We start from the raw sequence: 26218 nt of genomic DNA, 5'->3' as shown, positions 1-26218 counted from the left end.
TGTGACAAGAAAGAAAGAAAGGCTGCTGCAGCACATCAAGCACAGCAACATGTGGTTAAAAAATGCTTCCTTGATGCTCCCCTCCTCCTTCACAGTGCTGCTGATGGGGAGAGAGAGAGAAAGACAGAGAGACAGAGAGGCGGGGGACCAAACCTGCAAAGCATCCGTGTCTCTTTATGCTCTCAGCATCCATAAAACACTCATTCAGTTGCCCCTCATATTAATGAGAATCTATTATCATCCTTGTTGGGGGTGGGGGGATTGATTGATTGATTGATTGATTGAATATGTATTGATCCCCAGGGGTGGGGAAATTCAGGCCCCAGCAGTATTCATACCACAGAGTGGGTATACAAAAGACGCACAAATGGCATGAGCGCAACTCAACAGGCTCTCATAAGGCTGCCACACAACGGCGCCACAAAGAAAGCCAGAAAGTGCTCAAGATAAAAGCCATCAAAGCAAAACAAAGATAAAAGACAAAGGAAAAAAAGTAACTGTGGCCAACCAGCACCCCCAATACAAGAGAACACCCCAAAACACACAAAATAGCCTCCACGGGGTCCATCGACAGGTGTAGGGGCAGTCCAGTTCAACGGCGCCCAATGGACCGTGGTCGTGAATCGGTGAAAACATCACAAAGCAGGCAAACGTGTGAGCAGCGTTCTGGGCACCCAGCCGGGGCACGTGCTGATGGTCACCACGTTTCAGATCTTGAGTGGGTGTGTTTTGGTATTACATCGTTTGATCCTTCTGTTTTCTTGCAAAGCTACCATGGCAATAAGAGTGCATTTACACACTAATTTTCTTGTGCGTGTGTGTATGCACACACACTTCTTTTCCCTCTTGTGTACTCTGACAAAGAGTCACCCATCCTTTTTTTTTCCCATTTTGCCTGGTTGGGTCACAGGTGAGCTAGCATCTATCCCAGCAATAAACTCCCAAGCCTGGTCACCAATGGAACATTCTCGATATTGAATTTATTGTGCATAAAATAATGTTATTTTTATGTGGCCACCAAACCTGACCCCTCATCACCTTGGCTGTGCCTAGACATTCTCTTCATGAAGGTTAGGAAGAGAATCAGTGACAAAGGGCCGCTTTGGCGGAGTCCAATTCTAATAGGACCAAAGTCTGACATGACTCATACAGTACAAGGACAGAACAGACCGAAGCGCACACCACAGGGACAGGGGACAAGAGTGCAAAAATTAAACAAATAGTAAAATAGTTTAATACTAAATAGTTTGAAATACATAATGATTTGAATAAATACACACAAACACATATCTAGTGATTAATTCATTCTCAAATAAATAAATACCTATAGGTATTTATAAATACATGAGAATTCCACAACAGGTTTAATCATTGAAGTAGTCATAGTTTTGGCACTGTTGCTCCTCCGTATTTATTGGCCCCCACTCTCGTTCCAGCATTACTGTAAATCCCGGGTGTCAGTAAAGGCATCACGACTGTAATCACCACCAGTCAGTGTTTGGCCTGGCACGTTGTGGTCGTTTCTCGTCGGCGCTAATTGTTTGTCACCTCGCTGCATCTGACATCAGGTCACACCAGCCTCCGAACTTTTGCTGAAAAGTTTTGTCTAGTCGCATCATAAAATCTCGAGTTAAATATTGCAAAATGTTCGAGGACTCGTGGGCGATCGAGGCAGATATTCAGGAGGCGTATTCCCGGCGCGTGCAGGTGAATGATGGCTAAATGCGCAATGGCTCGAAGCTAGCTAAAGTTTGAATCGCACTTTCATAACTATTTCCCTCCCTTTTGTCAACAGTTTGAACCCACAACGAAGATGGGCCAAGCTATTGCCAGAGATGTAAACGGTAACTAAATATCCATATTTCCACGACGTTTGTTCGTCGGCTAACGACTTTTTTGGCGGCTGCACAGGAAACCTCCAGACGGACATGAGTAAAAAATGTGAAGATGATAAAGTGGATCGAGCTGATGTGTCCCTGCTCAACAAAATTATCCGCCGAACTCTAGTTCGGAGCAGACACGAGGTGGAGGTCCTGCAGCGGGACCCCACTTCCCCGCTTTTCTCCGTGAAGACCTTCGAGGAGCTGCGCCTGTGAGTCTAGCTTAGGTGTTTTCTTTTTTAAAATAATAAAACCCACATTTCATTTCAGCCCATCACATAAATAACTCGTTTTCAAATCAGATGAGTAAAAACTGGTCAAATATATAGATCAAAGTCTGCTTTATTGTCAGTTTCTTCACATGTCACGACACACAGAGATTTGACTTTGATCTATATATATATAAAATATTAAATATATATTATGTCAAGCACAGAAGTCCAATTCTGTCGCCCTCTTCAGAGCCAAGGCACAGATTGAGGAAATTTTGTAAAAGCAACAAACATTTTTTTAGTCATCAAACATCTTTTTAACGTTTTTCTTGAAACAAAGATGCCATCAGATGGCGCCAAAGATGATTTTTGCTTGACGGCGAAAAATATTTTTCAGCCAACAACTGAGGATAGGTTACCCTTAAAAAAAATCAAATTTGCACATGCAAAACCTTCATTCAACACACCACTCCCACTTCTGTCCTGGAAGATTGTTTTTTTTCTTGCATGAATAGGAAACCTGAGCTGTTGAAGGGGGTCTACAGCATGGGCTTCAACAGGCCTTCCGTGATCCAGGAGAAGGCTCTACCTATGATGCTGGCACAGCCGTGAGACAATTTTTACACTTGTACAGAATGAAGTGAACAATTGACACATTTTGTAATGAATTTTATTTTAGAAATGTCCAATACCACTTTTGTGAGATAATGTTAGTTATTGACCCCTGATCTGGGCAGGAGTTTACAGAAGCGTTTTAAATGACTTCAAGCTCATCTTGTATTTGGACAGAAAGGCTGAGCGATTTTCTTTGAACATTTTAAAATGGAATGTTTTCCTTTCTTGACTTTAAGACCTCAGAATCTGATTGCCCAGTCACAGTCAGGCACAGGCAAAACTGCAGCCTTTTCCCTGGCCATGCTTAGCCATGTGAAGGTTGACCAAAAGTGGACTCAGGTAAACCATGTGACTTGCTGATAGATTATTTGTTATAGGCTGTGCTTGCCAAATAAGTTTGTTTGTCCTCCCCAGGTTCTTTGTATCGCACCCACATATGAGCTTGCCCTGCAGATCGGTCAGGTGATTGAGCAGATGGGCAAATTCTGCCCTGACATCAAACTGGCTTACGCCATTAGAGGCTGCAAAGGTAAGAAAATTGAGGTGACGCCGCAATTGCTCTACTCACTGCGTGTCTCAAATTGAACAGTTGGCTTTATTGCTTTGATTTTGCCCAGCGGAGCGAGCCAGCCAGTTGCAGGAGCAGATTGTCGTGGGAACGCCGGGCACCATCCTGGATTGGTGCAACAAGTATAAAGTCATTGAACCCAAAAAAATAACCATGTTTGTGCTGGATGAGGCAGACGTCATGATCGCCACTCAAGGTCATCGTGACCAGAGCATCCGTGTCCACAGGTTAGGACCAGCACAGCCACATGAATAGAGGGCTTAACAAATGGAGCACCCAATTTTAAAATTTGTACTCCGGTGAAAATGTACGGAGCCTTCACAGCGTTTCATAAAAATTATTTTGATTCCACACTATCTTCTCTATAATGACGATGGATTTTTAATTTTATTTATTCATTGATTAATTTTAAATGTCTCAGATAAAGGTCTCAGAGTTGACAGTGCACGCCATTGGGACAGACTGAGCATGAAATCAAAGTAATTGTCTGCAAGGCAACCAGACAGGGTAGTCTCAAAGTACAGATCTCGAAAAGGGTACAGAAACAAATCTGCCACATGGAAGATCCGAGTGAGGTCAGTGACCTCTATCATCCGTCTGGTCTGATGACACAAAGATTGAACTCTTTGGCATGCCAAACATGTTTTCTGTCCAGACATTTTGAAAAAGGTTTGCGCTTGGGAGAACACGGTGTTCGGAGAGTGGATTTTGATTCATTCTCTATTCAAACAGAAATTTGATGCATAAGACTGTTAGGGTAGGTTCCAGCACCCCTGTGGGGACAAGTGAACCAGGGGAAATATGCCAATGATCTTTGATCATAAGACACCACAAGTTATTGAATTGATGTAACTTTATTCCTCCCCCTTGTGCTAATGTAGGCAGCTACCAAAAGACTGCCAGATGCTCTTCCTCTCTGCGACTTTTGAGGAGGAGGTGTGGAGGTTTGCCGAATTGATCGTTCCCGAGCCCAATATCATTCGACTGCGACGTAAGGAGGAGACTCTGGACACCATCAAGCAGTTTTATGTCCTCTGCGGGAACAAGGAGGACAAATTCACTATTCTGTGTGACCTCTATGCGACTATGACAGTAGCGCAGGCCATGATCTTCTGCCACGTAAGTAGTCAAGCGCAGTGTATGGCTATATTGTTATTAGGGATATAGATTCTTTTTGAAGACTGATCCTGATAATGGTTTCCCACAATATTTAGGAAACTATCACTGCAAGAAATTATTTCCGTAATTCTTTTGCAATGTGTTTCAATTGATAATCTCTACAAAATTCCTAGAAAATCAAAGTCCCTGGAATTGTGATACATTTTTTTGAACTGATAAAATAATGGGGTAATTGAAATTTGACTTTGTTCAGTAAAGGTTAAGACACACTACTTTAGTGTTTGTATCTCCATGAAAGATTCAAAATGAATTCTTCTCCGCAGACTCGTAAAATGGCGTCTTGGCTGTCTGCAAAACTGACCAATGAAGGCCACAGCGTGGCGCTGCTGAGTGGGGAATTAACCGTGATGCAGAGAGCGAGCATCATTAAACGCTTTCGAGATGGCCAAGAGAAGGTTCTTGTCACCACAAACGTTTGTTCTAGGGGTAAGAGCCAGAAGTCCGGTGCCAAACTGCATTTAGTGTCATTTTTGTTTTGTTGCTAACAGCAGCTAACAACTTTTAACTGGCTAATACTGCAATGAAACGAAAATTATTTTGTTTTGTCTCGAGGCATTGATGTGGAACAGGTCTCATTGGTGGTCAACTTTGACCTCCCCGTGGACATGGCCGGAAACGCAGATAACGAGACGTACCTTCACCGGATTGGCCGCACGGGGCGTTTTGGAAGGCGCGGCTTTGCCATCAACATGGTGGACAGTGAATCCGGCATGGATGTCATCAGACAAATTGAGATGCATTTTGGTACCTTTCACCACGCACGCCTCCAATTTAAAGAATGTAAACATGAGGATGTTGACATTTGTTTCTCTTTATCTCTCAGACAGAAAAATCCTCAAACTTGACACACGGAATGTTGAGGAAATAGAAAGGCAGTTGAACTGAATGAACACTCAACTGCTGTTGTTACGTCCCAGTGATTGATCTGCCTAGTGCAGCTTTATTGTTTCCAAGGTGTTGACTATGCAGAAAGTTTTGTTTGAGCTGCACTTTTGATTCATTCAGAGTAGCAAACCGCTACGCTGGGCTTTTCAAGCAGAGTGTGCTTTATTTTGTTCTTCTTCGTTTGCTGTGTTTTATTTAATTTGTTTGAACGTTTGCATGGCCTTTAGAATATTCTAGTGTAGTGATAAATCTATTTTGATAAATATATCAAACATGTTGCCTTTAAACTGTCTTGTAGTTCCTTATGTCGAAACTATTTCAACCATCAGTTGAAGGATGATGAGTATCTGCAGTCTCAAATAAAATATGCTGTTACCATGAATCAAACGTTCTATATTCGCAAGAGTCACTTTCACACCACCTTCCCTGCTAATGGGCCATGGAGATTTATTTTTGGCATTAATACACCTCTGAAGTCACAGTAAACCTGAACTGCCATCATGCAACACGTCAGTATGCCTTACAAGAGGAGTTACAATTACATCTCCGAAGATTAGAATATCATGAATATGTCCAGTTCAAAGTTCATATTCAGAGGTTCACTATACAATGGCTAAACTGCTCCATTAAAGTGTGAAGGCAACAATGGCACATTGTGAAATCTGGCCAATTACTGTTGCATATGTATACCTTTTACATCTCTAAAAAGTCTAAGGATCAATAAAATGAGCACATAAATTGGGCTCTTTTTATTCCTGCTCCTGTCCATTTAGAGTGGTGTGATGCACAGTAGTGATCTGTCGTGGATGGCACACTGAACCAGAGTCAAGTCCAAGTCTGTGAAGCTCCTGCGTGGCACATCCATGGTTGCTATAGAAACCTCTCCGTACCGGGTCCCGAACCTGACCTCTGCGCAGTCCCTCACAGTCCGCAATGGATCTGCGGGATCAAAGTGCCTCTCGAACCTGCCGCCGCACGGCGCCCTGATAGCCAGCAGCAAAGTGCCGGTCCCGTCGGGCTCACGGCCGCAACCAAGTGACCCTCCCCCATCTGAGGACGATAGGCTTGCATTTCCTGAGCGTGCCTTCGCGATGGCTGGGAGGACCTTGTACTTGTTAAGATCAGGAAAGTCCGGCGCGTTCAAGTTGCCGTGAAAAGTGGCAGGCTCGCGTCGGGAGCGGAGGTCCCTGGTTGTCCTACCAGACCCCGGACGGACGGCACTCATGTCACGACTTGCCCCACTTTTAGACTTTGACCTCGTTAAATCCATCCAATTAAGTTCAGGGATGCTGTTTGTTTCTCTGCTTCTGTTGTCAAAGTGTTAACCTGCGCTATCATCCATGATAGCACGAAGGATTCTAGCCCAAGCTGGAAGCGCTTGTAGTTCGCGTGTCACTGTTGTTGCTATAGCAGCCCGGTTGTCGGGACAACCATTGGCTTTACAGCCTCTGCTGTTCATATCATGTAACTGCACCCCAAAACAAAAAAAACTCAACTCAATGTTTGGCTGGTGACAAATGAAAATCAAGGGATAATTATCCAACAAAATATGAATGCTCAATTGTTGGAGTGGTGCATAACGTAAATATGGAAAATATAGCCCTTGGTAAGTTTCTGTATTTAAAAAAAAAAAAAGCTATTTTGTCTTAACATGCACTACAATTATATTTTATCATGATAACCACTGTCAAACATTAAGGGGATATGCATTGGTAAAATAAATAGCCAGTGATAATTGGCTATTAAGAGACATACTGTAAGCATTTTTTTATTGGATGGAATGATTCAAATTAGTACAATAACTTAAACAATCTAACATGATGAGAATTCATGCTGTTCATTTTTCAAAAGCTTTCATAATTACAGCAACCAAATAAAACATGACATACACTTGGTCGAACTTGCCTTCCACATTCAATGGTTGATGCAGAAACATACCTACATTAAATGTACTTGATGTGTCTGCGATCAATATTTGTAAATGTGTATGTTAACCAACTTTTATTGGTAAATCTTCCAGTATATTTCCTGCGATTTCGCTAAACCAGCATATTAGATATATAAACAATCCCCAGTTGTGCATTACGTTTTCACATGTCAAGTTGAAAACATTTGCAGTTATTGTAAACAGGAGTAGCTTTTAGCTTGGATGAAAAAAAAGGCTTCCCTTTTCCACCAGACATGATCGTAATTGCTCTGAAAATGATTACACAAGAAATAAAAATGGTGTTCCACCACGCAGCTATTGCACAATCTCCAGCAACAGTCACCATTAGTCATGCTAACATGTTTCTATGGCAAGTTGAGCAGGTTGTTCTTTGCATAAAGTTCCTCTGTGATACGATACACTTCGGAAATGAGAGGCACGGCTTCCCCCAAGACGGCCGCCACTTTCTCCGGGGGGCCCACGTTCATCACCTCAAAGAAGGCGGGGCGCCCTGGTAGCATGCAGAAGGCCACACCTGCCGCCTTGCGCACCACCCACGGGTGGTAATGCGCCAGGGACTCGTTGTAGGCTTCGGCGCACATAACGGACGTCTTGCTCTCTTCGGTGCTGATCCTCAGCCGCTCCAGGAAGAGTTCCAGCCACCTAAGCGCACGATGCAGCCTCAGGAGAGTACGAGTGCCCGATTCGGGATGACTGCCTCGCTTGTCGATGTCCACCAGTCCGTTGTCCAGCTCGTATCGTACCATGGACTGCATGGTCGCGTAGTGAGAGTTTGTATCTCCTTTGAGCAAATTCACCAAGATCTGGATCTTATTGGTGGCATCCTTAGAAATGAATCCAAAGACGGACCCCAAGCAGTTCAAAAACCTGGCAAAGGTAAACATTAACAAGTTGTGTTTTCAAATATGTCTGTGCTCATGCAGTGCAGATCACATTGCAATATGTAGTGGTTGGGATTTTTTCAGACCATAGTTATTATTATGTCCCATTGTCAGGTCATAATGACTGTTTTGCAATGAATAGACATTTTTAAGAAGAGACACCTTCTCTTGAACATGGAGAAGACTAACATTTTAATTTATGCTCCCAATGCTCATAGTACAATGTTCCATTGGCAACACATGAAAAAGGTGGTACTGAGAATACCTGCAGTGTGAAAACAAACATGAATTTGAAAGGTTAAAAAATACTTTGTACTCACCCTGACCAAAAAACAATGCTGGATTTAAAAAAAAAAAAAAAAACATTAAAATGTACTTACTTTATAAGACCTCGCCAGCCAGACACGTAGTTTTCTAGAATGACAGCTTTGTCTTCAGACAAACACACCTTGAAAGTGCTCAGGACCTCTTCAAAGCAGAATTTCGGATCATCTAACGTCACAGAATCAGCCATCGTGGGAGGCTGTCTCGTCCAGGCTTTGCCAAACCTTATTGAGACAAGACACCCATTTAAAGTAGGGAAATCTTATGATAATCCAACAAATAAAACTGTCACTACAAGTACAAATAAGCATTTCATCTTTATATTCTAACTAATTGACGTGAGAAATCTGGACCTGTGGAAGTGACACAAACCTGATATACTCACAGGGTTACATGGGTTTTGTAAAGATAGCAACAGGTTTATTGTAATTTTTGTCATCTAATTAAAGCACACAGCAAGTTGGAATTTTCAGACAAATTACGTGAAATTAACGTGCATTTAATTGATCGCTCACGAAGCTAGTCGCGCACACAATTGATCGCTCCACAGAACCAAGAAACAGAATATCAAGTGGGTCTACCAGTCAAAAACAATGAAATAATAAGGTCTGGCAGCAGTAGGCCGGAGAATTCTACGTCAACAAAATTCCATTCATATCCACCCGATCACCTGTGCAATACGTTACTGGCGCTACATCAAGAGTTATCTATCATATATGAACATGATAAATTGTGGAAATGCATTCGTATATTACATCACGACACAATGAAGTAAAACATTACCTGCCAAATCCAATTTGAAGTTTATTTCCGGGACGAACTCCAACAGTGTTCAGAATACACCGGAAATATAATGTTTTCAAAACAAAAGCCTACCACTCAAAGTAGAACGGAACATGGAAGACATATTTTGTGAATTCTAAACATTTATTAAGTTTTTTTAGACTCATCCTTACTTCCTCCAGTCCTTTAATTGTCTTATTCTGTGCAGTCATTGCAACATTTAAACGTGACTTCCAGCAATCTAAAACTATAATATGCTTTGTTTTGAAATCAAGGCCGGAATCTGAAACTGTGTTCACGTTTTTGGTTGGCTTGACCCCACAAGAGCGAAATCCGCACAGTTGCGCACTTGTACAGTATTTAAGACAATAAACAATTCACATTGAATGACTATGTGTCCATAATCATACTTTCGGACCGCTTTCGTAATATCGCTTCAATTAAACGGGCGATAAAATGCCGGAAATAAAAGTAACACCGCTGGGTGAGTTCATTTGCTAGCTAGCATCAGCACAGCCTACGTCAAAGTTACGAATATATAAATTCAACATAACAATTATGTATTAGTTTTAGTACAAATAAGGCTGAGCTTTGTCTGCGATTGTATTTTCAAATATTTGGACGTTTGACATATGGAAGTGCAGGAGAGGTTTTTAGCCGGAATGCTAACAAGTCAAAAGTAATCATGTTTTGCATCTGTTTTTGTTGTGACGTTCTCCTGGTATTTTGTTTATTTAAGGTGCTGGACAGGATGTTGGACGCAGCTGCATCATCGTCTCCATCGGAGGCAAAAACCTCATGCTGGACTGTGGCATGCACATGGGATATAATGACGATGTGAGATTACTTTGCCCAAAACAGGGGCTTCTCCTTTCATGTAGATCGCATATACTCTCCATGCAATCCATGATAAACATGGTACCGCTAAAATCATTTGTTATTGTGTGTGTTCTGCAGACAACAAAATGCAATTGTCCTCTCATTCCTAAAACATGAAAGTTAAGGACTTGCCTAAACGCTAATCTATCACAACAAGACAAGTAAATTATAACAAGTAAAATTGTCCTTTGTGCACTGCTTTTTGTGTTTACTTACTCGTTGAGACTTTTTGGGATATACTTTGTCGAAAATAAATCTTGTCGTTCCAGAGACGCTTCCCAGACTTCTCGTACATCATTCAGAATGGGCGCTTGACAGACTATTTGGATTGTGTGATCATCAGGTTGGTTTGGACAGCTCAAATACCTTCAGAACTTGTAGACAGCCTGTCCAGAACTTTCTGCTCTTGTCAGCCATTTCCACTTGGACCACTGTGGCGCTCTGCCCTACATGAGCGAGATGGTGGGGTATGACGGGCCCATCTACATGACGCATCCCACCAAGGCCATCTGCCCCATCCTGCTAGAAGACTTCCGCAAGATCACCGTGGACAAAAAGGGAGAGACCAACTTCTTTACCTCGCAAATGATCAAGGACTGCATGAAGAAAGTCGTCCCACTCAACTTGCACCAGACTGTCCAGGTGGGCTCTTAATGTCAGACCAATTAGAACCATGACGTGTCATCTTTCCTTTTAATTGAGGTGTGTGTCTGTGCTTGTGTTTGTGCAGGTGGATGACGAACTGGAGATCAAGGCATACTACGCTGGCCATGTTCTCGGTGCTGCCATGGTACACATCAAAGTGGGCTCAGAGTCGGTGGTCTACACTGTGAGTGTGAACTTTTTTAATAAGCGGTATAATAGCTTACATTCATATTGTAACATATTTTACACATCTTAAATATGCTGCATTTTTGACATTGAAGTTAAGATTGAATGTTTTATTGGTTTTATAGCATCAAAAATAATTTGAAATCCTGACTTGAAAGCCTAATTTGAAGCATCCGCTCAACATAATCGTCGCTGTCTTGTCTCATTTAGGGCGACTACAACATGACACCAGACAGACATTTGGGGTATTTTTTTTTTTTTTAATTGTCACGCATGCATACAAATAACTTTGTAATAGTAAGACTATTACAACTTTGAACCAACAATTTGTAAACCCACTGCGGGTGGTTTGAGACAATTCAGTGTTGACTCGTCCGCTGTTGCAGTGCCGCTTGGATCGACAAGTGCCGTCCGGACCTTCTCATCTCCGAGTCAACATATGCCACCACCATACGAGACTCAAAGAGATGCAGAGAGAGAGACTTTCTGAAGAAAGTGCACGAATCCATCGAACGAGGCGGAAAAGTATTGCTTAACCCTCACATGGAGGTTTTGTCGTTCTTCACAAGCTTTTACAGACCCATTATTATTTTGTCCAGGTTCTTATCCCAGTATTTGCCCTTGGAAGAGCCCAGGAACTCTGCATCCTTTTGGAAACATTTTGGTAAATTGTACTAAGAGAAGAAGTACTTCTGAGGAGGGCGCAGATCATTTTCTGTTCGTATGTTAATTAGCTGTCTTTGACAGGGAGAGAATGAACTTGAAGGCTCCTATCTACTTCTCCACGGGGCTGACCGAGAAAGCCAATCATTATTACAAGCTGTTCATCACCTGGACCAACCAGAAGATCAGGAAAACATTTGTGCAGAGGAACATGTTTGAATTCAAGCACATCAAACCCTTTGATCGCTCGTACGCTGACAACCCGGGACCAATGGTGAGTTGTTTTTTTTATTTACTTTCGAGGGCTGTCTGCTTCACGAAAATAATGAACGCCTCGATAGGTGGTATTTGCAACACCAGGAATGTTACACGCTGGACAGTCGTTGCAGATCTTCAAGAAATGGGCCGGCAATGAGAAGAACATGGTGAGTGTCTTTCAAGAAAGAAAAAAAAATAATTAAGCGAAGCATCAGTTGATGTACAAAAAAACCATCTGACAGGTCATCATGCCAGGTTACTGCGTACAAGGAACAATCGGACACAAGATCCTGAATGGTCAGAGGAAACTGGAGATGGAGGGCAGAGCGACGGTAAGGTTGCTTTTACCATAATTTGATTTCTGTGGTCCAAATCAGTCCATGGCACATGCAAACACCACACTGTGATGCTCTTAGTTGGACGTCAAGCTGCAGGTGGAGTACATGTCCTTCAGCGCCCACGCCGACGCCAAGGGCATCATGCAGCTCATCCGGATGGCCGAACCTCGCAACATGCTGCTCGTGCACGGTGAGGCGGTCAAGATGGAGTTCCTCAAGGGCAAGATCGAGCAGGAGTTCAGTGAGTGGATGGATATTGAACGCTTCACGTGTTTGCTATCCTTCGGGCCTCACGTGAGACGTGCATTATCTCTCGTCCCACAGGTATCGACTGCTACATGCCTGCAAACGGCGAGACAACTACAGTGACTACAAATCCCAAAGTTCCCATTGATATGTCTCTCAACCTTCTCAAGAGGGAAATGGCACTCGGAGGTAAGTCTGACTTTATTAACAAAAGATTTGTGCCGGAAAGCTTAAAAAAAAACTATGCAATTGGAATACTGCGATGTGTTGCTGGAAGTTGCATGTGTGCACATTTACTAAATACGTCACCGTTTTTAGAATAAATGGTGTATTTATATCTATTTGTAACTATATTTCAGGGCCTTTACCCGATCCCAAAAAACCTCGCATCATGCACGGAACCCTCATCATGAAAGATAATGTAAGTTTGAAGAGAGACCACTCGCAACACTATCACTTACACAAAATCTTAAAAGCCAACAAAAGTCATATATTGTGCTTGTGGACAGATAAAGGCAGAGACATGTTCGTTGTTTATTATTGTTTGTTCTATTCAGTGGTGTAAAAATGTCATTATGATGTGAAAGTGGTCCTTTGGGTGAAAATGTAATCTTTTGACCGGACGCAGAGTCTCAAGCTGGTGTCCTCGGAACAAGCCCTTAAAGAGCTTGGACTCAACGAACATCAGTTGCGATTCACGTGTCGCGTGCAGCTCCATGACCCGCACAGTGACCCTGACACGCTTCGAAAAATATACACACACCTCAAGAGGTCAGGTCCTCCAATTCTTTACTCCAACTGGTCCGAGCTGCTCTAAGCCAAAATGCCAGAGACGATTTTTGTGTGTGTAAGTCTAACCGCGAGCACCACTTTAGGTTTTTTTTTATTCCCCCTCGCTGCAGTGTCTTGAAGGGGTACACCATCCAACACCTTCCCGATGGTACCGTCATGGTGGAGTCCATTGTCATCAAAGTGTCATCTTCATCAGAGGAAGCTAATACGAAGGTCATCCTGCTTTCCTGGAGTTATCAGGTAAAGTGCCTTGAAAGTGGCAAGATTGACAAAAAAGCAGCGCGGCTTTGACAGTAACACCTTTCACATTAGCCATTTAAGCCGCTCCTTTGCGGAATTCTTCACCGGCTCACTGCCCTTAGTGTAAAATGGGCAATACACATTCTGAATTTAAAATGACAGCAATTTAGTGGTTTGATAAAATCCTTGACCATCTCTTTGCTGTGCTTTTTCTAACTTTAAATTTCTTTTCCATTAGGATGAAGACCTTGGGAGCTTCCTTTCAACTCTGCTGAAAAAAGGGCTCCCATCTGGACTTTGAGAAAAAGGCTAATAACAAGTATGGCTTTTGTTTTGTTGTCTTTAAAAATAAAAATAAAAAAATGGTACAGCACAAACCTCTAAGTTAAGTCGTGTACAGATAATGATGTAATTTGACAACTTTTCAAAACTTAAACCTAACTTTACTTTGCTCACTGTAGAATTGCTCGGATACTTTTTCAGTGTTTTGTGCAGTTTTCTGTTTGTAGGCGGAATGTATCCCCCTCAATTACTTTGTATATGTAAATTTTTTTGAGAGGTGGCAACTGCCCAATTTCATTATGTTTATTTATACACATGAATCCAAAACGGAATCACTTGTTGCTAAGTAATTAACAAGCTTTTTTTAAGCACAGTGCCTCACCCACACTGACAAATCGCAACCCTCTTTGCACCGAATTCAACCGTCGGTTTTTTTTACTTACCTGTGTTGTACTTACTGCGTACCTGTATCAACTTGTTTATTGCTTCTTTTTATGTAAAGTGCACTGCAATCAAATGTATTATTACAGTGGCACTTTTTAATAATGTACACAAATGAGGTAAAATGCGTTTTTGCTATACAGAGTAAAAAAAATTAAACTTTTTTAATGACTTTGTTTCTTGTGTATGATTCCAGAATAAACATTCGTGGTGTTTTGGAACAGCAACAGGAAGTGAGAAGTCTGTGGGTGGACATGTCTTACATTATGAACAACATTACAGTAGTACATCTTTTTGAAATGTACATGTTAACACAGAATGCAGAAGTGCCGTGTGCATAGCGAAAGAGGCTAGATATATAGCATGTCGAGCTCAATAAACTTTATACAGTATAGTCTATGTACAGATATTTAGGAAGACTGAGCAGCCAGTCTACGTGACATTTGGAACTAATGGTGTTGGATTGTAGCGCTGCACCTTGGTCCGATCGCTTGCTTTGTAGAGGCGCTACTATACATGTCGAACTTTTAAGGAGAGCCACAAGTAAAGATGTCTGCGCCCCAGACCGGAAATGTGCCAATTCAAACAACTTTACTCGTCATAAATGAGTCATTCTCATCTAAAAATAGAAAAGTAAAATCATTTTCATATTACTCATATTTTTTTGGTTTGAAGGAAAGTAATGTGGTGATGAGCGTGGGAGCCGCTACTGACCATCTGCGATGGAGTAAACACCTCGACGCCTCCGGACTCTAAACCAAGTCCTCTTCAGGCCCTCGCATGTGAAATGGCTTGTGGTGACATAGTAGAGCAGAGGGTCCAGGCATGTGTTGAGAGTGACCAGGGCCATGGTGACCCGCCTGGCGTTGTAGATGGCGTTGGCCAGGGAGCACTTATGGATGACCTCCATGCGGCGAAGCAGGTGCAGCAAGTACACTATGTGATAGGGCAAGAAGCAAATCAACATGATGACCAGGATGGTGTAGATGACCCTCAAGGCTCTCCGGGCCGTCTTTGTGTGGAACCTGGAAATGCGCCGAGCGGCCAGCGGGTAGCACACTAGGATGACGGCGGAGGGCAGCAGGGAGCAGAAGATGAGGCTCAAGATGCTGTAGGGCAACAGACGGGAGATCCACTCATGGGCAGCAAAGTTCTCAAAACAGCTGTGATGCTCTGATTTGGTACTGTTTGTCTCCAGACGTCCCATGAGGATGAAGACCATGACAGCCACTCCTGCGACCACCCAGATGGCGGCGCTGATGAGCAGCGAGTACACAGGCCTCCTCAGCTTCAAGTAAGCGTGTAGATGTACAGTGGCCATGTAGCGGTCCACGCAGATGCACGTCATGAAGCAAATACTGGTGTAGATGTTAGCGTAGAAAAGGATCCCCGTGATTCGGCATGCCACGTCGCCAAACACCCAGTCATTCCCATTGAGGTGGTAATGGAGTCGGAAGGGAAGCGTACACAGGATGACGACATCTGCCAAGGCCAGGTTGCTCATATAGACGCTGAAGGCCGTGCGGGGGTTGACCCTGAAGGTGAACACGTAGATGGCAGCCAGGTTTCCCGGGAGACCAAACACCAGAGCGAAGATGTAGACTGCTGGGAACAAGTAGACCTGATACTCTGCTGGAGGGACTTGACATTCTGCTGCTGTTTGGTTGCTCATTGCTGATTGACCTGCTAAAAGAGCAAATGGCCATAAAACAAACGAGCTTGTTGAGTTTGTCAGGCTTTCCAGATGGATGTGGAGATTTATGTAATTTAAAAATGATTCCTAGAATATAAAAAGTTGTTTTAAAAACAGTACAACACTGAATCATAATGTTGTTGAAATTATGCTCATTTCTGTTAAGAGATTCCAGATTACTTGTGATTTAAATCAAGATTTGGAACAATATTATAATCCATTAATCTGAATATTTTCCAAACGTATTTACAGTATATCACCCCAAAAATGGGGGGAAGGGGGGGGAATCATTATTGATAACTTGTAACTTGCTCTGAACTAAACACGTTTGACACTCCTGTGCTAAATTATCGTTAAAAAAAAAAAATTGTGTTCTGTAGAATCTGAATTCACACATCAATACATAATATCAAAAGCATTTTGAAGATAAATCTTACCTGTTGTTCTTCAATTCTTCACTTGCAGCCAAGCTACAATCAAAAACGCACTTTGATGCTCTCCAACTGTGTCACTGAACTTTTCTGATGTCTTTTCCTGTTTCATTGTGCTGTAGGCGTGCGTACCAGACAAGGACAGGAAATGCGGGGCTTTGCAAACTTGAGAGAAGCCATCTGCTCTTGTGGTACATTGTTTGCGTTCTTCTTCTTCATTACTTTTTATTCCATTAAACTTCTGAAATAAAACACCCACATAGTCATGCGCCCCTGTTTCCTTCACAGTCAAAACTGTGGTGAGGACGGAAATAGCCTCAATGGTGTTAGCAAGGGTGGAAATGTCACATCTCCCAACTCCCACGTTCCACTCTTTTTTTGTCACACTGACTTTTAGCTTTTATGTTACAAAAAAAAAAAAAGAAGCTACATCTTTATTTAATAGGGACTCGTTCAGTGTCTTTAAAGCAGGGGTGCCTAAACCTTTTCCTCGGATGGTCACAAAAAAAAATTAAGGATGCAAGGGCCACTTTGGCATTGACCGATCTTATATGTTAACACTTGTTAAAGGTGAAAAAAGATAACAGTTTGGGATTTTTCATTCATTTGGAGTGATTCATACTCACTGGGATAGATCCGCCCCTGCCCTGAGCGATCATGTCATGGGTAAACATGGTAACCATTTCAATCACAGATGACTCCAAGCAAAAGGCGTAATTCTGAAAATAGTTTATTTAAAATTTTCTTTGTGTGACTGGGGATTTGTAAAACAATCTTGGAGCTTTGCTGAAGTTATTTTCAAATACAATGACAGGGAGTTTTGATGTCTTCTGAAGACACGCACATGTTGCTTCAGGCACACAGCGAATGGACAGACGGCCTATCTGAAGGAATCACTGAAGCAGGCGGAAGAAAAGAAACGAACGTCGTGTGCAGACCTCCATTGCAATCCTTTATTCAACACCTTTCATGAACTCCAGGAACTCTGTTGGGGAGAACACATGAAAATAAACACAAGTCTGACACTCTTAGATCAGGGTTGTGTTTTTTCCCAAACAAAAAAAAAATTATTTTACTCTGCGGCTACAAGAAAATGTTTTATATTCTAACTTCTTGTTCGAAATTTGGCATTCTAAAGTTATGTAATTAAATACGCACCGTCATAATCAATTTTGCCGTCATTGTTTTTGTCTCCGTCCTTCATCAACTCTTCAATGTCATCTTCTGTGATGGATTCTCCAGTGGACTCCAACATAGACTTTAGTTCCTCCAGATCTATGTAGCCATCGCCATTCCTTAACACAGCATAAAGAGTTTTTCAGAAATGTTTTCAGAATGAGTGACAATCACAATCACGGTCGTACTTGTCAAACATGCGGAAAAGTTCGGCCAGTTCTTCTTCTGGTTTTCCTTTGCTCTCCTCCTTCATACAGCGGACCATCATAACCAAGAACTCATCAAAGTCAACTGTGCCGCTGCCTGTTGAGGGATACAAATTTCCCTTGAATTAGAAGAAAAATGGATCATCTTGGAAAAGTCCACACTATATTCTTAGCACCAAGAAAATGGCTCTGAGCCTCTGACTTACCATCTTCATCCACCTCGTCAATCATCTCCTGCAGTTCTTCCGGTGTGGGATTTTGCCCCAGCATCCTCATCACCTTCCCCAATTCCTTAGTGCTGATGCAGCCGTCCTCGGCATCTTGGATGAAGATGTCAAAGGCAGCCTTGAACTCTGTGGGACACACACACAGACGGACATTACACACTCACGTTCATATTGATAGGCAAATTCTGTCATCTTATCGGTGCATATTGATTTGCAACTATTCCAGGGTGTGTCATCGATCAATTGATTGATTGACTTCAGGTCAATTGAAACTGTTTCTCAGTTGCACGAGGTGAGATGTTTTCAGTGGTAGTAAAATAAATTTCAAGTATTTGTTTGCTTACCATTTTTTTGCTCCTCAGTCAAGTTCTCAACCTAGAGACAAAAGCGGGACAGGACAAGCATCAACTGCACTGCTCCTCTGTTCCCGACTCGGCGTTATGAGAGATATATCACGTCGCTGTCTACACCTACTATTCTGGTTGTTGGAAAGCGTGTACTAGATTGATTGTCATGGAGTTATGTATGTGTGCGTATGTGTGTGGGGAGTCAGCTGTTCCTTTTATGTCCAGCTGTTTTTTTTTCTTTCTTTATCTATTGTTACACTAATGGTTTACCATACTTGACTTTAAAATAAAAAATATGGCGGAACATGCTGATATTCCTAATATGCTAAAAAGAAAAGGGGGACTATAAACACAAACAGCAACTCATGTCATCAATGTTGTTAACTGTTTCTCGATGTTCTAATTATAGTCGTGTCAAGACATAAAGGCACTACGGAGTGTCCGAAAAGTAAGACTACATATCTAGAATGAATCCTAATTGTTATTTTCAACTGCACTCAATCCTAATCCTGAATCTTTACACTTAACAACATTACACTAAAGTCTCTCAATATATTGTATGACGATTCGCTGATTTGACATTGAAAGGGCCCAACGGTCACTATGGCTTCTCAACTGTATGTCTCTCATTGCATGTTTACTTACAATGTTCTGACATTAATACATATAGAATTTAGATTCAGGTATTGATCTTGACCTGATTAATTATCAGATAGAAAGACAGAATGAATGCACTCAGCCTTATTTGTACTTACCGCTGCTTTGTAGACGTCATCCATCGCTGCTGGCCTTTCGTTGGCTTTGACCAAATGTGAGACTGGTTCAGCCTTCAGAGTGCTCAGGGACTATGGCATTTAAAAAAGCTTATGACCCAGCCCACAAAATTGAAGAGTGATGGGGAGGGGGGTGCTGATTGACAGAAGCAGAGAGTAAAAGAAGCCTATAAATAGGAAACAAAAGAAGCCACCTGTCAAAAGTAGAATACAGAAGCGCTGGGTGGACTTAAGAGATGTTTCGCTAGGTCTTGTTTATATGCAGAGAGAAAATAAAGTTGTATCTGGGTATCTTTCAAATGAGGATAAGTTAAGATTCCAACTTCATGACTGTTGGACTATTTAAAAAAATTAATGCAATAGAAATTTGAAGCCACCATCCACAGAGCAAGAGTGAACTACTCTAAAACAACTTCATGTGTGCAGCATAAAGTAGAAACTTAGCAATACTAATAATTAATATCATATATTGTTTTTATTGATTTATTTTGTTAAATTGTGACCAATTGTTGTCAGCAGTCTCATGTGAGTACATAAATAAAATCATTTAGAACATGTATATAATGCTCAACTTTACTGCCTTGAGCACCTTTGGGTGTTAATATTTTAATATAAAAAGGTTCAGTGCTTCTTTTTTTTTGTCCTAGTCGTTTAACTGATGGCTGACTTATTTCTTTGGCATTTGTGCCCGAATATAAACAAACTGCACATATGTTTTGTATCTACAAAAAGAACATTCCTACATGTGCTAGATGAGGTGCAAATTGTACAAATGGTTTCTCTTAAACAGTTTAGCAGTGAACAGCGTTTCCATTGCCTGGGGGGCATTAGCGGCAACTATAAGTGCCTCCTTCAGGGACACCCCAAGTGAGTTATAGTAACGAAAATAACACGATATTGTTAGTTGTGATGTCCTACGTTGTATTTCTTTGTTCAGATGCCTTCATGAAAATAGATTCACAGATAGAGCGCTATTTTAAGGGTGCCACGTCCTTGACTGTAAATAGTAGTCCTCTAACAGTAGTTGAGGTGACGGGGGTCTCTTGTCTACAGCAGAAAATGTGTCGCAAATGCAGAACAAATTTAAAGGTCACCGGTCAAGTAGCTCAATATAGCCCTGGTTTCAATGAAAGGAAAGTAATGATTTTTTTTATGGCTCAGGCCTTATGTCTCACCCACGTGGTGTAGCAGGAGCAGGAACATAGGTGTGTCATTGAATTTTTCTTACCATCTCATGTAATAGCAGTGGATAACAAGTTGCTTTTTAACAATGTGAACCTATTCCATTTCAAGAAAAATATATAGTTTATCCTTCTTTCACTAAGTGGCAAGAAAAGACATCCGTCAGATTTTCCTTTTTATCTGTGAGGCACTACTATAAATTGTAAAACTTTTTTTTAAAAAACACGTACGTATGCAAATGATATGTAAAAGTCGATGTGAAAAGAACATTTTTTGTTTTCTTTAATATACAAAGTGAATGCATTTTAAAACACTGTTTATTAGTTATTGCTAAGAGGGAAAATATAGATTCAGTCACCATTTAAACCCAAGATATTGCTGCCTGTTTAAGCAAAAAAAAATTAAATACGCTTTAGAAGTTTTGTCATGTATTGATAAATTCCTGCAAATCAATGTCCAGTAGATGGCAGTGATTCACTTTTGAATAGGTTGCTGAGCGCCGATTGAATCAAATCTAGATGAGAAAGGGAAGGAGAATTTTTTTTTTTCAATTGTCTTGGAAGAAACGAAATGGAACGATACACATTTATAGTTGAATAATTCTTGAAATCTAGAAGCATCAAACCTCGTCACATTTTGAAACAATTAATCATTGGAAAAAAAAACCGACAATATATCTTCATTATATACAATGAAGGTTTGCATTTACATAGTGTTTGTACTAATAATTGTTATCAGTTTTTGTGACATTCAATAAAGTTTAATTATTCAAAAGCAGAGGAAGAAGAAGAAAGCGGCTCGGGAGGAAACGAGCAGTACTGTAAACAGGAAGTACTTTCATTTTATCTTAAAGTCCAATTGGTATGTGTTTTAGTGCCGAAAAACGACAGACCGCGTGTTATTACTGGCCGATAGGCGCCGTCCTACTACAAAGTAAGAGTTTTGAAACGCATATAGTTGCATCATTGTATTGATAAGCAACACGAATTTATTTGTCCACGAAGAAACCTTGCCAGATGACGCGTCAAGCTAGTTTAGCATTAGCTCTCGCCGTGTATTTACGGCGTTATACCTCCTCTCCACTAGCAAAGGAACACAATGCATGATCACCCTGTCAAACACAACGAATTCCGGGCATCACTTAGACTTGAAATGACTGTTGGTTAGCCATTGTTATTTTTATTTTATTTTTTTTACGTCTGCGCTGACTGAGTTAGCTTGCGTCCGCAGCAATAAGACTCATGTCACGAGGATGAACGATCAAATTGTATTTTGTGTTCATTTGAATGTGTATTGTTTTGCTGGGTCATTATCCAAGATTTGTAGACTGTTAGCGCCCTCAGATGATCGTTTTTGTTCCCCTCAACTCAATTTCACGCACGTTTCTGTTCATTATCACGTCGTGCCTTATGACTATAATGACAAGTGGGACACTCATAATGTAGCGCGACCCATTTAAGTTTGAGGTACAAGTTGTAATTAGTTGCTCATGTTATGAGGCTTCGACGCACTCCAAAGGTTAATGGCATGCTCTGTGCTGTCGCATGCAAGTCCAGATGATCCACGGCTACTTTGCCATATTACACTGTAGGTTGGCTGATTTCCGCATAATTTTAATGTGTCAAAGAACACTTGCCATCATACCTTGAACGAAAGCCGTGATTAAAAAGAAGAAGAAGAAGATAAAAGCTAGTTTGTCAGCTTCGGTAATAAAATATGGATGCACAGGTCAATGTTATTGTCTTGGTTTATATCTTTTGTCTGAAACTATTTGCACGAATAGATTGCACGTTTCTCTAGCATCAATACAAACAAAAACATTTTGTGTAGAGGGCAGGTGCTCAGACTTCCTCTCGCAACATGGATGTTTGACTCTTAAAAAGTAGCTCTTTTGTATGTTTCCATGAAAACACAAAATTCCAATTAAAAAGAGGAGAGGGAGCAACAAGTCTTCTTTTTCCAGCCCCTTTCAACAGGAATTCAGAGTTCCTTTCAGCCTCTCGAGTTAAATAAATCACTAAGCCTTCTCGGAAGACTAAACTATTCTGCAGATTACTGTTTTAATCAACCATTCCAAATTTATTTATTGACTATGGTTTTTATGTTGATGACTTTCAATGCTTCTATATTTAGTGTTTGGATTTAGCAGCCACTTTCTATTCCAGCTAAAATGATTGTTTTAAGTAGCTCTGCCTCTTGTTACAGTACAATGAATATGTGTTCCTCCTTTTATAGGTCATTAGCCACAGAGGAAGACAGCAAGGATTTGCAGTCGTCAACCTTGTACATTTGGACCCTGCGATGACATCACAGCAGCCTCAACTCCACGGCGGGGCGATTCATCAGCAGGTTGCCCACAATGACTCGGTTCAACAAGCTCATATTCAGGCCCATCACCTTGACTCAAATGCGAGCGGCACCACCGCCGGCCGTCTGGATAACAGAGCTCTCGCACACCGGCCCAGAGGGTCCACTTTGGCAACTAGCGGAGTCTCGGCCTGTTTAGTCAACTCCAGCGTATCCAAAGGGTCGAGGAGTTTTGAGCCCTGGCCTGAGGAGGCAGTGGACAAGTCACATGGGTTGAACTCGCTCCACCGCATGTTTGATATCATCGGAGCCCAGCTGACTCACCGGGATGTTCGAGTCCTGTCGTTTTTGTTCGTCGATGTGATTGACGAGTACGAGCGTGGCGGCATCAGGAGCGGAAGGGATTTCTTGCTGGCGCTGGAGCGCCAAGGTCGTTGCGACGAGACCAACTTTCAACACGTGCTCCAGCTTCTGAGGATTATCACCCGTCATGACCTCTTGCCTTATGTCACACTTAAGAAACGACAGGCCGGTAAGTCATTTCCAAATCATGTTTTCCAGATGAGATTGTATTTAATGGCCAACTTAGTGAACACGTGATCATTTTGGATCAACTTGTTCAAAAAGCTTGAGCAGAAGAAAGGTTGGTGCTTTTATTTTGCTTTCACACTGGTTTAACCAGTTCGAATGGGTAACTTCAACTTGGCTTGGCACGATGCTGCAGTATTGGTGATAGTGAGTGATAGCTGGGGATTTTACTCTCGTCTTCCATCTTTATGACGTAGTACAAATGTGATGGGCGCAGTTAGAGATATATCTTCTCAGCCTTAGCCATCTTCCTCAGTGTGTCCAGATCCCGTTGACAAATACCTGGAAGAGACGTCGGTGCGCTACATTTCACCGCGAGGACCCACAAAGAGCAGGGAAAGTGCACCTCACAGAATGACGGGTGAGTCTGCGCGAGCAGTTCTGCTTTGTAAGACAAAGTGGGAAATAAAACCTTTATGTCTATGGCCCGACCCAACAGGACCCTATGTCGGAGCATCCCGAATGAAAGCATTCTCTTCTGGAGCGAACGGCGTGTGGAAGAGAAGCCATTCCTTGTCTGACTTCAGAGAGAAGCAAACTTGTGGTATGAATGAAGTGGCGTGAATATCTTCGACTGTCAAAAATAACATTTTATTTGCACAATCTTGTAGTTCATACTAGTGTAAAAATTAAAGCACAACTTTGGTGAAAATGAAAGTGCGGCATTCTTTTGACATTCCTTGTTGTGGGCTCCCTAGATATTCGCCTGCGCGTCCGCGCTGAGTATTGCCAGCACGACTCGGCTCTCCAGGGCAACATCTTCTCTAACAAGCAAGAGGTGGTAGAGCGCCAGTTTGAACGCTTCAACCAGGCCAACACTATCCTCAAATCACGAGACTTAGGCTCCATCATCTGTGACATCAAGTTCTCTGAGCTCACCTACCTGGATGCATTCTGGAGAGACTACATCAACGGCTCCTTGCTGGAGGCCCTGAAAGGAGTTTTCATCACAGATTCTCTCAAGCAGGCCGTGGGCCACGAGGCCATCAAACTGTTGGTCAACGTCGATGAAGAGGATTACCAGGCGGGCCGTCGCAGACTTCTATGTAATTTGGTGACGAGCGGAGATCCTCCTGGAGGTATCAAAGACTGCGTGTCTTAGACATGAGCTTGCAGAAGGACTACTACTGTGCCTCTCCGTGGGGGAATAGAAAGAGATGTAAAGGATGTTGCACATGTGATACCCGTGTTTGGAATATGTGTATGTGTGTGGAATTCCAGCGATCCCACAGATTCATTTAGCGCAATGCTCCGAGGATAGTTGGGACCCCCAACGTATCGCATGCAGTGGGGACTGGGCCAGCCAAAAGAAGTAAGTCTCGCATACAGATTGACATTCATTGGAAAATGAATCTGTTTATTTTCTTCAAGGGAGAAAATGTTTTGTTCTATTTACGCTGATTTTGATAACAACGACAAAAGAAATCCTCTATGGCGTCAACTTACTCCTCGGATGTACTGACTTTTATTTTTTTTTCTTCTTCTTCAGATAATTTATTTTTTCAGGTCAGATTTGTTGTATTAACCCATTTCGAAAGTGTTCAGTATGTTCTGTAAAGCACCGGCTTTAGTAGCCACACAGTTTGTTTGAGACGTTTGTGTGTGTGTGTGCGTGCGTGCGTGCTTGTGTGTGTCTAAGAAAATTTTATACTAACAGCCTAGGACTGATTATTGCAAAGGTATTTCGGATTTTGTTTCTACAGAAGCATATTGCTGCCATGCCAGTAAAAAAAAGAAAGATTCAACATCATGTAATAATACTAATTTTTATGTTTTAACATGCATATGTTTCACATAACAAAAGTTAAAACATGATACACTTTGGCTTCCACGTTTCATTGTAACAAATCCATGCAATCACCTCTGGTTCAAGTCGTTGCCGCAATTCTTATTGTGTTTTATAAATCGAAATTTCTAGCTACGTAACTATCCATCCATCCATTTTCTATGCTGCTTGTCCCCGCGGGCGTTGTGGGTGTGCCGGAGCCTATGCCAGCAGTCATTGGTCAGTAGGTGAGGGACACCCTGAACTGGGCTACGTAATTACTGTTTTAAAAATAATATAGGGATCAAGTGTTTGAAATCATAATTTTCTTTTTGTTTTTTTTCCCCTTTCACCTGAACCAAACTAAGTGCTTCATTTTGTTATGTCGAATGTGGAACCCAAAAATCACGTTTTAACATGATACATTATCCCGTTATGTCTTTTCAGTAAATTTCAACTGAAGTTGGACTATATTCCCTTAAAGGGACAGTGTGTTGATTTTCTTTTCTTTTTTTTGCCATCCAGTGATGAATTGATAGAATGCAGCAACTTCGAAGCGTGTGCATTTTGAAGCATGCGCGTTCTGGTGCCTCAAAGAGACCACACATTGCAAGCCTACCACCAATTTCTTCAGCTGCAAAATGCTGTCACAAACCACTTCTAGTATTCAAATGATGAAGTGCATTGTATTTGTTACACAATTTGTGATTGAGTAACCGTTGCAAAAATATGGTGAGGCGCGAGCCATAGTTTGCTACGACTACATCTACGATTATCTTCATATATTTTTGAAAATGTACGTTGATGTGATGGAACTTTTTTTTTTTTTTTGCATATTATTGAAATTAATGGTGTGTTTTTTCATTGAAACATCAAAACATTCCACACACTGTCCCTTTAACGTGTCATAATAAATTGTTTTTGTCATGAGAACACTATATGATGGAAGTGAGCGCGATTACCATACCATTAAAAATCATTGGAAAACCATGTACAGTCAATGGATAAAGAATTCAAGTTCTATGCTTTACATAGGATCTTATAAGGGTTGAGAGATTGTTCCCTACCCGCTTTCAAAAGGGACGTATGGTTGCATTCCAATCGCTGGGTTCCCGGAGTATTTTGGTCACTCATCAAGTGCAAAATGATACAACCTTACCAAGTCGGTAATTGTTTTGTAAAGTGCCTATGTCAGTAAATGTGTGCCTTGAAGTGTTCATATTTAGGAAAATGTAAATACTACCGAGTTTCAGCACTCATGACCAAGATCTCGCAACA

At 41.6% G+C, this 26218-nt stretch overlaps 7 protein-coding genes across 10 annotated transcripts; 3 read left to right on the top strand and 4 right to left on the bottom strand.

Moving 5' to 3' along the window:
- The first annotated feature begins 1644 nt into the window (after window positions 1-1644).
- ddx19a (DEAD-box helicase 19a) lies at window positions 1645-5554 on the top strand. Its single transcript, XM_061271914.1, has 11 exons — window positions 1645-1707; window positions 1796-1844; window positions 1912-2092; window positions 2608-2700; window positions 2944-3046; window positions 3122-3236; window positions 3325-3502; window positions 4157-4394; window positions 4718-4880; window positions 5007-5198; window positions 5278-5554. Exons 1-11 carry the CDS (start codon window positions 1645-1647, stop codon window positions 5337-5339), a joined length of 1437 nt encoding a protein of 478 aa, XP_061127898.1. The 3' UTR covers window positions 5340-5554.
- A 207-nt stretch (window positions 5555-5761) lies between these two features.
- On the bottom strand, window positions 5762-6767 carry ubxn10 (UBX domain protein 10). The gene has a single exon (XM_061271915.1). The coding sequence runs from the start codon at window positions 6607-6609 to the stop codon at window positions 6109-6111; it is 501 nt and encodes a 166-aa protein (XP_061127899.1). The 5' UTR covers window positions 6610-6767; the 3' UTR covers window positions 5762-6108.
- Window positions 6768-7079: 312 nt separating this feature from the next.
- On the bottom strand, window positions 7080-9332 carry cptp (ceramide-1-phosphate transfer protein). Of its 2 annotated transcripts, none has more exons than XM_061272633.1 (3): window positions 9276-9332; window positions 8549-8716; window positions 7080-8154 (listed from the first exon to the last, which is right to left on the bottom strand). In XM_061272633.1, exons 2-3 carry the CDS (start codon window positions 8680-8682, stop codon window positions 7632-7634), a joined length of 657 nt encoding a protein of 218 aa, XP_061128617.1. In that variant the 5' UTR covers window positions 8683-8716; window positions 9276-9332; the 3' UTR covers window positions 7080-7631. The 2 variants fall into 2 exon arrangements, with proteins under 2 accessions (XP_061128617.1, XP_061128618.1); XM_061272634.1 differs by lacking the exon at window positions 9276-9332 and adding an exon at window positions 9163-9186.
- Window positions 9333-9576: 244 nt separating this feature from the next.
- ints11 (integrator complex subunit 11) lies at window positions 9577-14416 on the top strand. Its single transcript, XM_061271353.1, has 17 exons — window positions 9577-9759; window positions 10015-10112; window positions 10424-10497; window positions 10568-10796; window positions 10885-10983; window positions 11196-11230; window positions 11372-11510; window positions 11585-11649; window positions 11733-11922; window positions 11990-12073; window positions 12149-12238; window positions 12323-12485; window positions 12569-12679; window positions 12850-12911; window positions 13119-13261; window positions 13393-13522; window positions 13761-14416. Exons 1-17 carry the CDS (start codon window positions 9732-9734, stop codon window positions 13821-13823), a joined length of 1803 nt encoding a protein of 600 aa, XP_061127337.1. The 5' UTR covers window positions 9577-9731; the 3' UTR covers window positions 13824-14416.
- On the bottom strand, window positions 14067-16621 carry LOC133147817 (lysophosphatidic acid receptor 6). Its single transcript, XM_061271354.1, has 3 exons — window positions 16376-16621; window positions 14960-15931; window positions 14067-14864 (listed from the first exon to the last, which is right to left on the bottom strand). The coding sequence occupies exons 2-3, from the start codon at window positions 15915-15917 to the stop codon at window positions 14827-14829; spliced, it is 996 nt and encodes a 331-aa protein (XP_061127338.1). The 5' UTR covers window positions 15918-15931; window positions 16376-16621; the 3' UTR covers window positions 14067-14826.
- A 462-nt stretch (window positions 16622-17083) lies between these two features.
- Window positions 17084-19210, bottom strand: LOC133147833 (troponin C, slow skeletal and cardiac muscles-like). Its single transcript, XM_061271355.1, has 6 exons — window positions 19081-19210; window positions 18323-18353; window positions 17958-18104; window positions 17734-17848; window positions 17528-17664; window positions 17084-17354 (listed from the first exon to the last, which is right to left on the bottom strand). Exons 1-6 carry the CDS (start codon window positions 19102-19104, stop codon window positions 17323-17325), a joined length of 486 nt encoding a protein of 161 aa, XP_061127339.1. The 5' UTR covers window positions 19105-19210; the 3' UTR covers window positions 17084-17322.
- A 1845-nt stretch (window positions 19211-21055) lies between these two features.
- Window positions 21056-25930, top strand: dedd (death effector domain containing). Of its 3 annotated transcripts, none has more exons than XR_009712669.1 (5): window positions 21056-21213; window positions 22516-23119; window positions 23432-23719; window positions 23874-24487; window positions 25466-25930. XR_009712669.1 is itself a non-coding variant. In XM_061271604.1 (5 exons), exons 2-5 carry the CDS (start codon window positions 22582-22584, stop codon window positions 24275-24277), a joined length of 1152 nt encoding a protein of 383 aa, XP_061127588.1. In that variant the 5' UTR covers window positions 21056-21213; window positions 22516-22581; the 3' UTR covers window positions 24278-25930. The 3 variants fall into 3 exon arrangements, 2 of the variants coding, with proteins under 2 accessions (XP_061127588.1, XP_061127574.1); XM_061271604.1 differs by having other exon boundaries at window positions 23432-23536; window positions 23615-23719; window positions 23874-25930; XM_061271590.1 differs by having other exon boundaries at window positions 23874-25930.
- Window positions 25931-26218: the final 288 nt, after the last annotated feature.

The sequence above is a fragment of the Syngnathus typhle genome, linkage group LG2 (genome assembly GCF_033458585.1).
Source record: "Syngnathus typhle isolate RoL2023-S1 ecotype Sweden linkage group LG2, RoL_Styp_1.0, whole genome shotgun sequence".
In the NCBI taxonomy this organism is placed as follows: Eukaryota; Metazoa; Chordata; class Actinopteri; order Syngnathiformes; family Syngnathidae; genus Syngnathus; species Syngnathus typhle.
Note: the sequence above shows the minus strand (reverse complement) of the source record. Positions and strands in the feature narration are given on the sequence as shown.